This window comes from Carcharhinus amblyrhynchos, chromosome 20, assembly GCF_965287045.1.
Source record: "Carcharhinus amblyrhynchos chromosome 20, sCarAmb.v2.hapA, whole genome shotgun sequence".
Taxonomy (NCBI): Eukaryota; Metazoa; Chordata; class Chondrichthyes; order Carcharhiniformes; family Carcharhinidae; genus Carcharhinus; species Carcharhinus amblyrhynchos.
In genome coordinates this window covers 1,069,424-1,085,003 of record NC_137343.1, presented here as the reverse complement: position 1 = coordinate 1,085,003, position 15,580 = coordinate 1,069,424, and the positions used below count along the sequence as shown (strand labels likewise).

At 43.2% G+C, this 15,580-nt stretch overlaps 1 protein-coding gene across 4 annotated transcripts in view; it reads left to right on the top strand.

The window, feature by feature from the left end:
* The window catches only part of atp6v0a2b (ATPase H+ transporting V0 subunit a2b), a 72,397-nt gene that overhangs the window by 52,066 nt on the left and 4,751 nt on the right, over positions 1-15,580 (top strand). For all 4 annotated transcript variants that reach the window (XR_013889033.1, XM_080207918.1, XM_080207916.1 and 1 more), the window contains exons 14-18: positions 848-966; positions 2,834-3,044; positions 6,637-6,756; positions 8,930-9,052; positions 14,808-14,925. Coding sequence is in view for 3 of the 4 variants with exons in the window: in XM_080207918.1 (XP_080064044.1) it covers positions 848-966; positions 2,834-3,044; positions 6,637-6,756; positions 8,930-9,052; positions 14,808-14,925 (691 nt within the window). In the remaining variant the exon portion in view is untranslated. The remainder of the gene's footprint in view (positions 1-847; positions 967-2,833; positions 3,045-6,636; positions 6,757-8,929; positions 9,053-14,807; positions 14,926-15,580) is intronic.

Genomic DNA, 15,580 nt, shown 5'->3' with positions numbered 1-15,580 from the left:
CTATTGTGTGACCTCTGGCCTGGTGTACTGTTAGGTGTGTAGACCCTGCCCTTTACTGCCATGCCCTGATCAACAATTTCTGACTCCTAACTTGCTCTTTTCCCTTGTCTTCTCTATTTAATTTATCACATCTTCCCAAATTTGATCCTTTGCCCCCACTATTTAATTTAAAGCCCTCTCTATTGCTCAAGCTATGGGGAGGCAATGACCTTGTGGTATTATTGCTAGACTATTAATTCAGAAACACAACTAATGTTCTGGGGACTTGGGTTCGAATCCCACCATAGCTGATGGAACTTGAATTCAATAAAAAATATCTGGAATGAACAATCTGCTGATGACCATGAAACCATTGTTGAATGTCTGGTCCACTAGTATCCTTTAGGGAAGGAAATCTGCTGTCCTTACCTGGTCTGGCCTACAGGTGACTCCAGAGTCACAGCAATGTGATAATTTCTCAACTGCCCTCCAAGGACAACTAGGGATGGGCGATAAGTGCTGACCAGCCAGCAATGTCCATGTCCCACGCATAAATGAGAAAAAAGACTCACCAGTTTCCACTGTCCAGTGAGACACTGCATTTGAGATCAGTATAACTCACTGCAGAAAAATATTTTCCTTGTCTGCCCTCTGGCCTTTTGCCATTTACTTTAAATCTGTTTGGTTTGGTTACTAGCCTTCTGCTAGTAAAAACAATGTATAAACACCTTTATCAAATCATTCCTTAACCATCTTTTGCATTCTGAGGAATACAGTGTCAACTTCTCAAAGTATTTTACCTCATGTGCTATGATTTAGTCCATAACTTAGATTAAAATCAGGATTTGTATAATATTTTGTTTTTCAGATTTGGAATCTAGCAAGTAATCGCCTCAGTTTTTTAAATTCATTTAAAATGAAAATGTCAGTCATCCTGGGAATTGCTCACATGACTTTTGGAGTCATTCTTGGAGTCTTCAATCATTTGTAAGTCCTTCTTGAGCTAACACAGAACAATACCAAATCATACCAACACTTTATTGCCCCCCCTTCCTAACATTTTCAAAACTTCCTTTGGTAAAGTGATTGTAATTAATATACGGGCTTAAAGCTCGTTATGAAATTCCATGTCTTTTGCTGGACTCATTGACCTTTGCTCCTTGGATTGACAGGGCAAAGTCAGCAAGATTGCTAAACAGAACTGCTGCCCAATATTCTGTGCTGGGAATTATACAGCAGATGTCACTACAGATTTAGCTGCAATGTCTTCAGATTCCTCCCGACCTCAGCCCTCCCTATCTCTGCAACCCCTTCCAGCTCCAGATAACTGTGTTCTTTCAATCCTGGCCTCTTGAATATCCCTGGTTTTAAAAACTCCACTACTGGTTGATCTGAAGCTTTGGAATTTCTTCCCTAAATCTTCCTCTCTCGTTTCTCCTTCAAAATGCTCCTTAAAACCGACCACTTTGACCACACTTTTGGCCTCTTGTCCGAACATTTCCTTCTGTGGCTCAGTGTCCAATTTTGCCTGGTTAGTGCTCCTGTAAATACCTTAGACGGGTGTTCCACTACATTAAAGAGGCTGTATAAATGTAAGTTGTTAATGTGCTAGGAAGGAGCTGGCAGGATAAGGAAAGTGGCCAAGAAAACATCTCTTATTAAAATGTGTGGCCAATGTTTAAATTACACGCAAAACCATTAAGATAGGAGAGTCTAAAATTAGAGAATGTAGGTTTAAGGTGAGAGAGGAGAGATACAAAAGTGTCCTGAGGGGCAATTTTTTCACACAGAGGGTGGTGAGTGTCTGGAACAAACTGCCAGAGGTAGTAATAGAGGCGGGTACAATTTTGTGTTTTAAAAAACGTTTAGATAGTTACATGGGTATGATGTGTATAGAGGGATATAGGTCAAATGTGGGCAATTGGTATTAGCTTAGGGATTTTAAAAAAAGGGCGGCGTGGACAAGTTGGGCGAAAAGGCCTGTTTCCATGCTGTAAACCTCTTAAGAATCTGAGGAGACAAATATAACCCCCCCCCCCCGCCAGACTGGGTTAGTAATTTAAATAATGCAGTAAAGATTCCCAGAGCTGTTAACTGGGGTGAGGGAGGATGGGGTGGCTAGAGTTATGCAGAGAGAGTTAGGAAGTTGGGGCTTTTTTTCAGTCAGGGGGTGACTTGTGATCAGTCAGTTATAACATGATAGATGATGCTGGGTTCTGAATGACTTCTGGTTCAATAATCTAAATGTTTGCAGGATGGTTCTAGATGCGTCTGTGGTCCTGTATTTTTTTAGATAGTACTTACATTTTCACAATGCATTCTGAGAAATGTGAAGCAGGAGTGGCCACTCGGCCCTTCAAGCCTGCCCCACCATTCAATTCGATCATGGCTGATCTATGCCGGCCTCAACTCCTTTTCTGTGCCATTTCCCCACAGCCCTCTATCCCTCAATCTATCAAATATTTATCTACCTCTACCTTAAATACTTCCAATGATCTAGTCTTCTGCACCCTTTGGGACAGAGAATTCCAGAGATTCACCACCTTTTGCGAGAAGCAATTTCTACGCACCTCATTTTAAATGACTAGCCCTGTATCTTATAGCTCTGTCCCCTGGTTCAAGACTCACCCACTGGTGAAAGCATCTCACCATCTACCCTATCAAGCCCCCTCAGGATCTTATATTTTTCAATGGTAATGTGTCTGCTCTTTATAATTACATTAAATGATCACATTAAGATAATGGTGTAAAAATTATGAGCACCCCTGCTAGAAAATTAGGATTTTGACTGCGCTTCTGACGCATGTTTATACTGTTGTTTGACACATTTTATTTTCATTTTTGTACAAACCAGGCACTTTAAGAAACAATTTAACATCTACCTGGTATTTATCCCTGAAATGCTGTTCATGATGTGCCTCTTTGGGTACCTGGTGTTTATGATCATTTATAAATGGCTGGCGTACACTGCTGCAAGCTCTGATGTGGCTCCAAGTATCTTGATCCATTTTATAAACATGTTCGTCATGCAAAGGAGTGAAGAAAGTAAACTTTATTTTGGACAGGTAGGCATCGAGAGTGCACAGTACGATACGTACTTTGTGAAATTGTGTATCATAATATTTACCGATTTTAAAAAGATCATTTTGTAGCAATTACTTGTAAATTTCCTTCAGCAAGTCTGTTACTTGAATGGAAAAGATAACATTCTTTGAAGAATATAGGACCAGGAGACCATTCAGCCCCTCAATTCTATTCTGCCGCCATTCACATCGATCTTGGCTGATCTATGTCTTAACTTTGTTCATCTGTCCTGACTCCATATCCTTTTATATTCTTGTCTGGTGAAAATATATCAACATTGGGTATGAAACTAGTACAAGGGCGCATAGCACGACAAAGTGTTTTTCTATTTCTCTGCATAATGGTTTGATTCTGATTTGAAGGCCCTGCCCACAAGTTCTAGACTCTTACACCAACGGAAATGTTTGTCTCTGTCAACTCCATCATTGCTTTTCAAATTCCTAAAATTTTCAATCGAAACATCCATTAACCTTCCATATTTCGAAGACGATAAACTTATCTTACAAAATTTCTCCTCATAATCTAATCTTGGAACTTTGATAACATTCTGGTGAAACTGTGTTCCACTCCTCCCAAAGCCAATTTATATTTTCTAAGGTGCCGTGTCCAGGATTGTACCCATGCTGCAGATGTGGTGTAGCAAGGGTTTGTAGAGCTGAAGGAAAAATTCGACCCCTTTATATTCTAATCCTTTAATTACAAAAGCTGAAATCCCATTAGCCTTTCTGATCTTTGTTTTAATCTGACTAATATATTTTAATGATTTATGTACACGGGTCCCCAAATCTCTCAGCTGTCGACTGTTTCTAGCTGTTCACCATTTGAAAAAATTTTTTTGGTCTGAAGTAGCTGACCCCATAATTTCTTAACTTGTTGCCAATGATGTTGTAATCTTGTGTTGCTGACTCTGAAAATGGATAAGCTTTGATCCCCGGCTTACGTTTCTGGGCTTTACTCCAAATGCCCCTTGGAATCTGAGAATAACCCGAGAACACTTCTGTAACTGAGCCTCTGTTCACTACAAACTGGGTGGCACTGTGGCACAATGGTTAGCACTGCTGCCTCACAGCACCAGGACCCAGGTTCGATTGCCAGCTTGGGTCACTATCTGTATGGAATCTGCACTTTCTCGCCATGTCTGCGTGGGTTTGCTCCTGGTGCTCTGGTTTCTTCCCACGGTCCAAAAGACGTGCATTGACCATGTTAAATTCTCCCTCAGTGTACCTGAACCGGTGCCAGAGTGTAGTGAGTAGGGGATTTTCATAGAAGAAAAGTACAAAGTAAATGGTAGAGCCTTTAGAAATATTAGCACCAGAGGGACCTAGGTGTGTAGATCTAGAGTTCCCTGAAGGTGACAACTCAGGTGGACAAGGTGGTCAAGAAGGCATATGCCATGTTGGCCTTCAGCAGTCGGAGTGTTGAGTATAGGAATTAGAAAATCATGTTGCAGCTGTGGTTAGGCCACATTTGGAATATTGTGTACAATTCTATTTGTCACACTGCCGGAAGGATATTGATGTATTGCACAGGGTGCAGAAGAGATTTACCAGGATGCTGCCTGGTTTGGAGGATATGGACTATGAAGAAAGGTTGAACAAACTTGGGATTGTTTTCATCAGAGTGTCAGAGGATGAGGGGGAACTTGATAGAGGTTTACAAGATGATTGGCTTGGATAGAGTGGATAGTCAGAGTTTTTTTTCCAGCGTTGAAGGGTCAATTACTCAGGACATAAGTTGAAATTGAGAGGAGGCAGTTTAAAAGAGATGTAAAAGGCAAGTTTTTCACACAGAGGGTGGTGAATGCCTGGAACGCGCTGCCAGAGGAGGTGGTGAAAGCTGATTCTATAACAGCGTTCATGGGGCACCTGGATAGATACATGAATAGGCAGGGAATAGAGGGATATGGACCACACAGAGGCAAGAAAATATTAGATTAGAGAGGCATCTGTGTCAGCACAGATTCGATGGGCCGAAGGGCCTGTTCCTGTGCTGTAATGTTCTTGGTTCTTTGTTAATCATGGCTGATAAGTTTCTCAATCCCGTTCTCCCACTTTTCCCCCTTTATCCATCATCCCCACCCCCTTGCTGAAGAAATTCCCCCTCAACTCAGCTCTAAAAGTTCATCACTTTATTCTGAGGCTGTCTCTTGGGCCCTAATTCTCTGACATCTTCCCCACGTACACTCTATTTAAACCCACTTTTAAAAAGGATACAAGGTACATAAATGTACAACCAGTCCAAGTCAATAAGACGGCACCTCTGACAGTGTGGCACACCCTCAGCACCGACCCTCTGACAGTGCGGCACTCTCTCAGTACTGACCCTCTGACAGTGCGGCACTCCCTCAGCACTGACCCTCTGACAGTGCGGCACTCCCTCAGCACTGACCCTCTGACAGTGCGGCACTCCCTCAGCACTGACCCTCTGACAGTGCGGCACTCCCTCAGTACTGACCCTCTGACAGTGCGGCACTCCCTCAGCACTGACCCTCTGACAGTGCGGCACTCCCTCAGCACTGACCCTCTGACAGTGCGGCACTCCCTCAGTACTAACCCTCTAACAGTGCAGCACACCCTCAGTACTGACCCTCTGACAGTGCAGCAGTCCCTCAGTACTAACCCTCTGACAGTGCGGCACTCCCTCAGCACTGACCCTCTGACAGTGCGGCACTCCCTCAGTACTGACCCTCTGACAGTGCGGCACTCTCTCAGCACTGACCCTCTGACAGTGCGGCATTCTCTCAGCACTGACCCTCTGACAGTGCAGCAGTCCCTCAGCACTGACCCTCTGACAGTGCAGCACTCCCTCAGCACTGACCCTCTGACAGTGTGATGCTCCCTCAGTACTAACCCTCTAACAGTGCAGCACACCCTCAGTACTGACCCTCTGACAGTGCAGCAGTCCCTCAGTACTAACCCTCTGACAGTGCGGCACTCCCTCAGTACTAACCCTCTGACAGTGCGGCACTCCCTCAGCACTGACCCTCTGACGGTGCGACACTCCCTCAGCACCGACCCTCTGACAGTGCGACACTCCCTCAGCACCGGCCCTCTGACAGTGCGGCACTCCCTCAGCACTGACCCTCTGATGGTGCGACACTCCCTCAGCACTGACCCTCTGACAGTGTGACACTCCCTCAGTACTGCACTAGAGTGTCAGTGTATAATAATGGGCTTGAGTGATTGCATTTGGGCTTGAATCCATGTTCATTGACTCTGGCAGCATGCTTCATACCTTCAAACGTTTTGTTAACTTGCTTTCAAAAATGTTTCTGAACTTTTTGTGTTCTCCTCTCTGGAAATCTTTTTAGAATCCTGTCTCCCACTTCTGTTTTATGGGTCATTATTTAATATATGAGCAAATATACCTGATACAGCACAGTTATTCTTCAAACTGTTCAGAGTATGTTTCCTGTAATAAATACTTCTCCAAAAGTAAGAACTAAAGTTACTCAGAGTTGATTTATTTGTAAATTAGTGCAAAAGAGCTGACTGTAAAAGTGATTAAATTCAGCAAAAGATATGTTTTTGTAATGATACAAACACATAATAATTTGTATTCATTTATGAACAGAATGGAGTCCAAATATTCCTGGTTGTGATTTCTATATTATCTATTCCCGTTTTGCTGTTTGGGAAACCAGGATACCTATACTGGAAGCACCACGGAGGAAGAAACTTTGGGACATACAGAGTAGGTCTTTTGAATCAGATCAATATTTGAGTAATCTGCCTACTTTCATCTTCATAACATTGCATATCTCCATCCCTACCTTATTTCATCCTTCGCTGATATCTTCACCAAATCCTTTGTTAGGCCCTGGATCTGATTACTGCAGTATTGTCCTGGCTAATCCTCCATCCTGCAAAAACTTCAGTTCATCCAAAACTCCTTGTTGATCTAGGTTGCATTGAGACCTTCAGTTAAAAATTCTCATCCTCCTGTTTAATTCTATTCATGGTGTTACCTCTCTCTAAACTTTCACTGCCCTGAAAGACTTCCCACCCAGATACCTTATCACTGCACTGCTCTGCCCTCAGCTGCCTGTAGTACACTTTCTCTCTGCCTTTAGATCTCTCTAAGGCATCCAGTCTATCCAAGCTTTGGTTCAATAACCTCATACCTCTTCCTTTGGCTGGAGCCTACTTTTCCTTGTAGCTTTGTGTCACTGGGGCTATTAAAAATGCAAGTTCTTCAACATAAGGTTGAGTATTGATCACACCAATCATGTTGTTGAAATGCATGCTTGTACCAAAATACCTTTGCAGCTTTTACACAAGAGCAGAGGTGGCCATTGAGCCCCTTGGACATGTTCACCATTCAATTTGATCATGACGGAGCAATTTCTGAACTCCATTTATTTAGTTTTTCCTTATTCTTCACCCCCTTATCCAACAAAAATCTTAATGACTGTCTTTGAAAATTACAGTGACCCCAGTGCCTGCAGCTGCCTTTGGGGAAGAGTTCCAGGTTTCCAGTGCCTTTTGTGTGTAAAAGATTTTCCTGATTTCCCTCCGATCTCTAATTTGAAGACTGAACCCCATGTTCTGGGAAAAAGTTTTGATATATTTGCCCCATTGAATTATTTTGTCCTTTTTAGATGGCTGTGGGATGTTTAAATACTTGTGAAAATTTAACCCTTTAATCCCCAGGATCGTTCTGGCGAGATAGCATTGCAGCCATCTCCAAGCTCAAGTAAGCTGGTAGCCAAACTTGCAGTATTCCAGCTGGGATCTGACCAACGTTCAGTGTAGCTGAAGCATCCCTCCTCATTCTATATTGCACTCTCCCTTGAGACATAGACCACCTTCTACTTGCCTTTTTGTTTCCTTTTTCAACCCTTTCAATAGATTTCAGTGATTTGTTCGTGTGGACTGCCAAAAAAAAATCCTATTGTTCTTCCACAATTCTTGCTCTCTCGCCATTAAGAAAATAATCTGATTTGTCTTCAGTGGGTTCAAAGTGTATGACCTTGCACTGTCCCACATTCAACTCTGTTTGCAATGGTTTTACCTACTCACTTAATTAGTCTGTCACTCTAACTTCTAAGCCAACCCAAAAAGCTTACTATGATTCCTGTTGTGGCATCAATAACTTTTCCATTCCTTCATCCATTGTTAGTAAGTATGGTGAAAAGCTGATCCCTCATGAAAACCACTCACATCCCGTTGATGCAAACATGTTTCCTTACTCCCTCCTCTCTATCATCTACTGACCCATGGCACTGGCAGCTGTATTCATGTGTTAAATTGCACAATAAGGGTAGAATATTTAAATGTGAGAGTTTGAGATAAGGGAAAATGTTAAACAGGTTGGAAACTACTAATTTGCTTCGTCTTTTATTCAAATTATTATAAAATGTTGCAGTACCAGCAGGAGGTCATTTAGCTTGTTGTGTTTGGATTAGTTCTTTGAATGAGCTATTCACTTTGCCGTATTGCCCCTTCTCTTTGTGTAGCTTTCCTAAAAGTATTTACCCAATTCCCCTTTGGAAGTTACAATTGAATCTGCCTCCACCGCCCCTTTAGACAGATCAAAACTCACTGTGTAAAAATGTTTGCTCAATAACCTTAAATCTGTGACCTGTGGTTCCCCTTCTGTCAGTGAAAACAATTTCTCCTTGTTTATTCGATCAAGACCCCTCATGATTTTAAGCTACTTTTATCAATTCCCTCCTTGTCTCTTCTAAAGAAAACAGTCCCAGCTTCTCTGGTCTCTTTAATGTGACTAAAGCCCCTATTCCTGATACCATTCGAGTAAACCTCTCTCTCTCAAATCTTGACATCCTTCTTGGAATAAAATCTAAAATGTGTCCAGTTTGTTTTGAATAACTGCACTGAATTAATCACTGCTGTTTTATATTTAGAAAGGTTACACACTTGTACGAAGAGGAAGTGAAGAGGACGTGTCACTGTTGAGAGCTCATGAAATGGAACAGGGAGATGTACATTCAAGCCACACCAGCCAGACAGATGGAGCTGAGCAGGAAGTAAGACAGGGATTTGCTTAATGGTCAGTTATACATCGAAGGAATACCTCTTGTTGAGGAGGCTGCGATTGTGTGTTTCAATTAGTTTGCTTCATTAACTGTATTCAAGACATATTCAATGTGGTCCGACATAATCCCCCACTCTACCATTAGCACCAAGGTAGGGGATCAACTGTGGGTCAATGAAGGGTGCAGAGCTAAGTGATAGCACAACCAGCAGCTCTGCAAACCTGCCGCATCCAGTTGTGAATATTGGTGGATAATTAATTCAGTGGAAAAGGAAGCTGCACAAATATCTCCATCCTCAGTGATGGAGGGGACTAGCATATCAGTGCAAAAGACAAGGCTGAAGCATTCACAATAGTGTTCAGCCAGAAGTCCCGAGTAGATAATCCACATTTGCCTCCTCCTGAGGTTCCCAGCATCGCAGATGTTGCTCTTCAGCCAATTCGATTCGTTCTTTGTAATATCAAGGAATGGCTGAAGGCGTGGGATACAGCAAAGGCTATGGGTCCTAGCAATGTTCTGACAGTACTGAAGACTTGGGCTCCATAACTTGCCATGCCCCTAATCAAGCTATTTCAGTACAGCGACAACACTGGCATCTACTTGGCAAAATAGAATATTGCCTAAGAGTGTCCTGTACACACAACGCAGGACAAATCCAACATGGCTAGTTATAGAACATAGAACACTACAGCACAAACAGGCCCTTCGGCCCACAAGTTGCGCCGATCACATCAACACCTATCTATAACCCCCAATCCCATAAAACCCCATATACTCATCCAGAGGTCTTTTAAAAGACCCCAGCGAGTTCGCCTCCACCACCACTGACGGCAGCCGATTCCATTCACTCACCACCCTCTGAGTGAAAAACTTACCCCTAACATCACTTCTGTACTTTCCTCCCCGCACCTTAAACCTGTGTCCTCTCGTAGCGACCATTTCAACCCGGGGAAATAGCCTCTGAGAATCCACCCTATCCATTCCTCTCAACATTTTGTAAACCTCTATCAGGTCGCCTCTCAACCTACGTCTCTCCAGGGAAAAGAGAGCCAGTTCCCTCAACCTAACTTCATAAGGCATGCCTCCCAGTCCAGGCAACATCCTTGTAAATCTCCTCTGTACCCTTTCAATAGCTTCTACGTCTTTCCTATAGTGAGGCGACCACCCTGTCAATCTACTGTCAATCATTAGTAAAGTGTGGTCATCAACAGCGCTATCAAGCAGCACGTGCTCAGCAATAACCTGCTCACACACTCAGTTTGGGTTCCATTGGGGCACTCAGCTCCTGACCTCATTACAGCCTTAGTTCAAACATGGACAAAAGAACAGAACTCCGAGAGCTGAGAGTGACAGCCCTTGATTTCAAAGCAGCATTTGACCAAAGATGGCATTAAGGAGCCCTAGAAAAACTGGAGCCAGTGGAATTGGGGAGTGACACCTGGAACAAAGGAAGATTGCTGTGGTTGTTCAAGATCTATCATCACCTCCCAGGGTAGTGTCCTAGGCCCAACCACCTTCAGCTGCTTCATAGATGACTCCTTCCATCACGAGGTCAGATGTTCATTGATGTTCAGCACCATTTGCAACTCCTTAGACACTAGAAGAAGTTCACGTCCAAAAACCTGGGCAATATCCAGGGTTGGTCTGACAAGTGGCAGTAATGTTCACGTCAGACAAGTGCCAGGCAAAGGCCATCTCCAGCAAGAGAGAACCTAACCATCATCCTGTTACATTCAATGACATTATCATTGTTGAATGTCCCACTGTCAACATCCAGGTGGTTACCATGGACCAGAAACTAAACTAGATTAACCAGATAAATACAGTGGCTACAAGTCAAAGTCTAGGAATCCTGCAGCGAGTAACTCACCACCTGACTCCCCAAAGTCTGTTCACAATTTACAAGGCACAGATCATAAGAACATAAGAAATAGGAGCAGGAGTAGGCCATCTAGCCCTTCGAGTCTGCCCCGCCATTCAATAAGATCATGGCTGACCTGAAGTGGCTCAGTTCCACTTTCCGGCTTTCTCCCCATAACTCTTAATCCCCTTGCCTACCAAAAACCTATCTACCTGCGTCTTAAATATATTTAGCGAGGCAGCCTCCACCACTTCAACGGGCAGAGTATTCCAGAGATTCACCACCCTTTGAGTGAAGAAGTTCCTCCTCAACTCTGTTCTAAACTGCGCCCCCCCCCCCCTTATCTTGAGGCTGTGCCCTCTAGTCCTGCTGTCCTTTCTGAGCGGGAAGAACCTCTCCACCTCTACCCTATCCATCCCTTTCATCATCTTATACGTCTCAATGAGATCTCCCCTCATCCTTCTAAACTCTAACGAGTACAAGCCCAGTCTATTCAGCCTCTCCTCATAGCTCAACCCCCTCAACTCCAGTATCAGCCTAGTGAACCTCCTCTGCACTCCATCCAAGGCCAAAATATCCTTGCGCAAGTGCGGCGACCAAAACTGCACACAGTACTCCAGCTGCGGCCTCACCAGTGCCCTGTACAGTTGCAGCAAGACCTCCCTACTTTTATATTCAATCCCCCTTTCTATAAAGGCCAGCATCCCATTTGCCTTCCTGACCACCTGCTGCACCTGTAGGCTGGATTTTTGCGACTCATGCACAAGGACCCCCAGGTCCCTCTGCACCGTAGCATGCTGCAGCTTTTCGCCCTGTAAGTGATAGTCCTTCCTACCATTATTCCTACCAAAGTGGATAACCTCACACTTGCCAACATTGTATTCCATTTGCTAGTTCCTGGCCCATTCGCCCAGCCTATCTAGGTCCCTCTGCAGACTTTCCACCCCTCCGTGCAATTTGCTGTTCCACTTATCTTTGTGTCATCAGCAAATTTCGATACTTTACACTTGGCTCCCTCCTCCAGATCATCTATATAAATGGTAAATAGCTGAGGGCCCAGCACCGATGCCTGGGGCATTCCACTAGTCACCAACCGCCAATCCGAATAGCACCCATTGACACCCACTCTCTGCCTCCTATCTGACAGCCAATCCCCTATCTACGCTAACACCCTACCCCCAACTCCATGCCCCCTAACTTTCTGTAACAACCTTTTGTGCGGCACCTTATCAAACGCCTTCTGAAAATCGAGAAACACCACATCCACCGGTTCCCCTCTATCCACCGCACTAGACACATCCTCATAGAATTCCAATAAATTCGTCAGACACGACTTCCCCTTAACGAAACCATGCTGCGTCTGCTGTATCAAACCATTCTCCTCAAGATGCCTCGCTATTTTCTCTTTGATTACGGATTCATGATCAGGAGTGTAATAGAGTACTGTCCCCTTGCCTGGATGAGTGCAACTCCAACAACACTCAAAAAGCTTGACACATTCTAGCACAAAGCAGCCTGCTTCATTGGTACCCCTTCCACAAACATTAATTCCTGAGAGAGCATCTTCCAAACCCATCACCACTACAAGGTCAGCAGACACTTGGGAACACCGCCATCTGGAGCCATTCACCATCCTGACTAGGAAATATATCACAGTTCCTCCACAGTTGCTGGGTCAAAATCTTGGAACTCCCTCTCGAACAGCCCTTATGTGAGTGTACCTGCACCACACATAGGGACTGGACAGCTCAAGGAGGCAGCTCACCACCACCACCTTGAGCCATAAATGCTGGCCTAACCACATGCCATGAATTAATTGAAGAAAAACCTCACATTTAATCAAATAAAAATAATTCCGCAAGTGCATTTGATTATTAATCAGAATGAGGAGCTTTAACCTTTCATTGAGTAGTATTTTTGGAATTTTAGATGCAGTTTTAAACACCTCAAAGAGACGGTGATGCTTTGTAATGGATTCAAGGAAGATTGACGGTATTGTAGGAAGATGGGCTGCTTATGTGAAGAGAGTTGCATTGAACAAATGACTGAGATGGGAATGATCATATTGTTTCGACACGCATTGAATGAGCCAGAGCGAGACTCAGGCTGATCTGATTTTTCTGCAGTAAAGCAGATGTGGAACAGATGTGGATCAAGCCCAGATCAGACTGTGTTGCCTTGTTCCTTCGTGAATAGAGCTTAATAAATCCTTAGAGTGGGAATTGAATATTCTGGGGGTTGTTGTGGATTTAAGTTATAAGGAAGGTAGTCATTCCATTATTGATGAGAAGTATTAATTCCCAGCGGGTTTTTTGCAGAATGGACCAATGAAGGTTGGTGTGCAGGAATCTTTCCAACTTGCATAACCTCACTGAAGCCCTTTGAGGGTGGAAGAAATGAGTTTATCTAACCAATCAGTCCCTCATTTGTCCGTGTGATTTCAATAAGTTGAATTGGTTTATGGCTTGTTTTTAAATACAGACTTAAGAACATAAGCATATAAATTAAGAGCAGGGGAGGTCATCCCGCCCCCCCCAACCCCAACCGATAACCTTGTTAATCAACAATCTATTTAGTTCTGCCTTAAAAATATTCAAGGACTCTGCCTACCAAAGGCACTCAACCTCTTGAGAGGAAAACATTCTCCTCATCTCTCTCCTAAATGAGCAACCCCTCATTTTAAAACAGTGACATGTCTAATGTAGGTTCTCCCACAAGAGGAAACATCCTCTCCATATCCATCCTGTTGAGATCCTTCAGGATTTTAAAGCCTTCAATCAAGTTGCCGCTCACTCTTTTAAACTCCAGCAGATACAAGCCCAGCCTGTCCAGCTTCTCCTCGTAAGACAATCCACCCATTCCAGGTCTAGTAAACTCTGAACTACTTTGTATGCATTTACATTCTTCCTTGGGTAAAGAGACCAGTAATTTAAACAATACTCCAGATGTGGTCTCACCAATGATTTGTACAACTGAAGCATAACCTCCCTATTTTTCTGTTAAATTCCCTTGCAATAAACAGTAGCATTTTATTAGCTTACATAATTCCTTGCTGAATTCTTTTGTGATTCATGCATTAGGACATCCGGATTTCTGTATCTCACTGCTCTCACCATTTAAATAACATGCTTCTTTTTTATTTTTCCTGCCAAAATGAGCAATGTAACATTTTTTCACATTATACTCCATTTGCAAGATTTTTGCCCACTCACTCACTCGTTGATTTTTCTTGCCTCTTTACATCCTCTTCGCAATTTACTTCCCTACTTATTTTTGTGTAATCTGCAAATTTTTGTCCCTTCATCCAAGTGATTTATATAAATTGTAAACCGGTGAGGCCCCAACACTGATCCCTGTGCCACACTGCTCAACACATGAAAAAGACCCACTTATGCTAACTCTGGTTCCCATTAGCTAGCCAATCTTCAATCCATGCCAATACGTTAGCCCCTACGGCACAAGCTTTTATTTTCCACATTAACCTTTGATGTGAACCCTTATCAGATGCCTTGTGGAAATCTAAGTGCAGCACATCCACAAATCCACAGAACGTTACTGCAAGAAAAAAGACTTGTCAAACATGATTTCCTTCTCAAAATCACATTGGCTTTGCCTAATTACCTTGAATTCAAAGTTAATTAATTAAAATTACTGGATGTATTTTGTTTATTTCTAAAGGTTTTTAATCACAGGACTACACATTATATTTATTTTCCTCCTCCAAGATGGAGCATTTTCAGTCGTCTCTCACTTTCTTTGAGTGATTGACCCAGTCTCCTCCCGGATTCGATTTACAATCGAGTCTGCATGTCAGAAGCAGGGACACAAAGTATTCATCAAAAATGGGTTTGATGTGGAAGTGACCCTTTGTTCTTTTTCTCCTAGTTCAACTTTGGGGACATTTTCATGCATCAAGCTATTCACACCATTGAGTATTGCCTGGGCTGTGTGTCTAATACTGCCTCATATCTGAGGCTCTGGGCCCTCAGTCTGGCTCATGCTCGTAAGTAGATATATTTATTTATTCTTTAATAATATCAGTAGTTTTTAATTCCAGTTGATTCCATCAGTGTTATTATGACCATCAATAAATGCTATATGCGCAAAGCATTATTAGTGCAGTTGAGTAGAATAGAGAAGCAGAGGAGACTGAGAGGCAGACTGATTGAGGTAGACAAGATTATGAGACACATGGACAGAGTGGATAAGGAGCAGCTGTTTCCCTTAGTTGAAGGATCAGTCACAAGGGAACATAGGTTCAAGGTGAGGGGCAGGAGGTTCAGGGGATGTAAGGAAAAACCTTTTTACCCAGAGGGTGGTGAGGGTCTGGAGTGCGCTGCCTGGGAGGGTGGTAGAGGCGAGTTGTCTCACATCCTTTAAAAAGTATCTGGATGAGCTCTTGGCACATCAGAACATTCAGGGCTATGGGCCTGGTACTAGCAAGTGGGATCAGGTTGGAGTTCAGGTGTTTCTACTGTGTCAATGTGAACTCAATGGGCCATAGAACCTCTTCTGCACTGTATGATTCTATGATTAAGTGTTAGAACTGTATGGATAATGGACACATGCTAAATTTATTGATGGTTAAACACCTAGTTTAGCAATATACATATAGCTTGTTAATGGTTAGATGAATAATATTAATGATTATACATTCT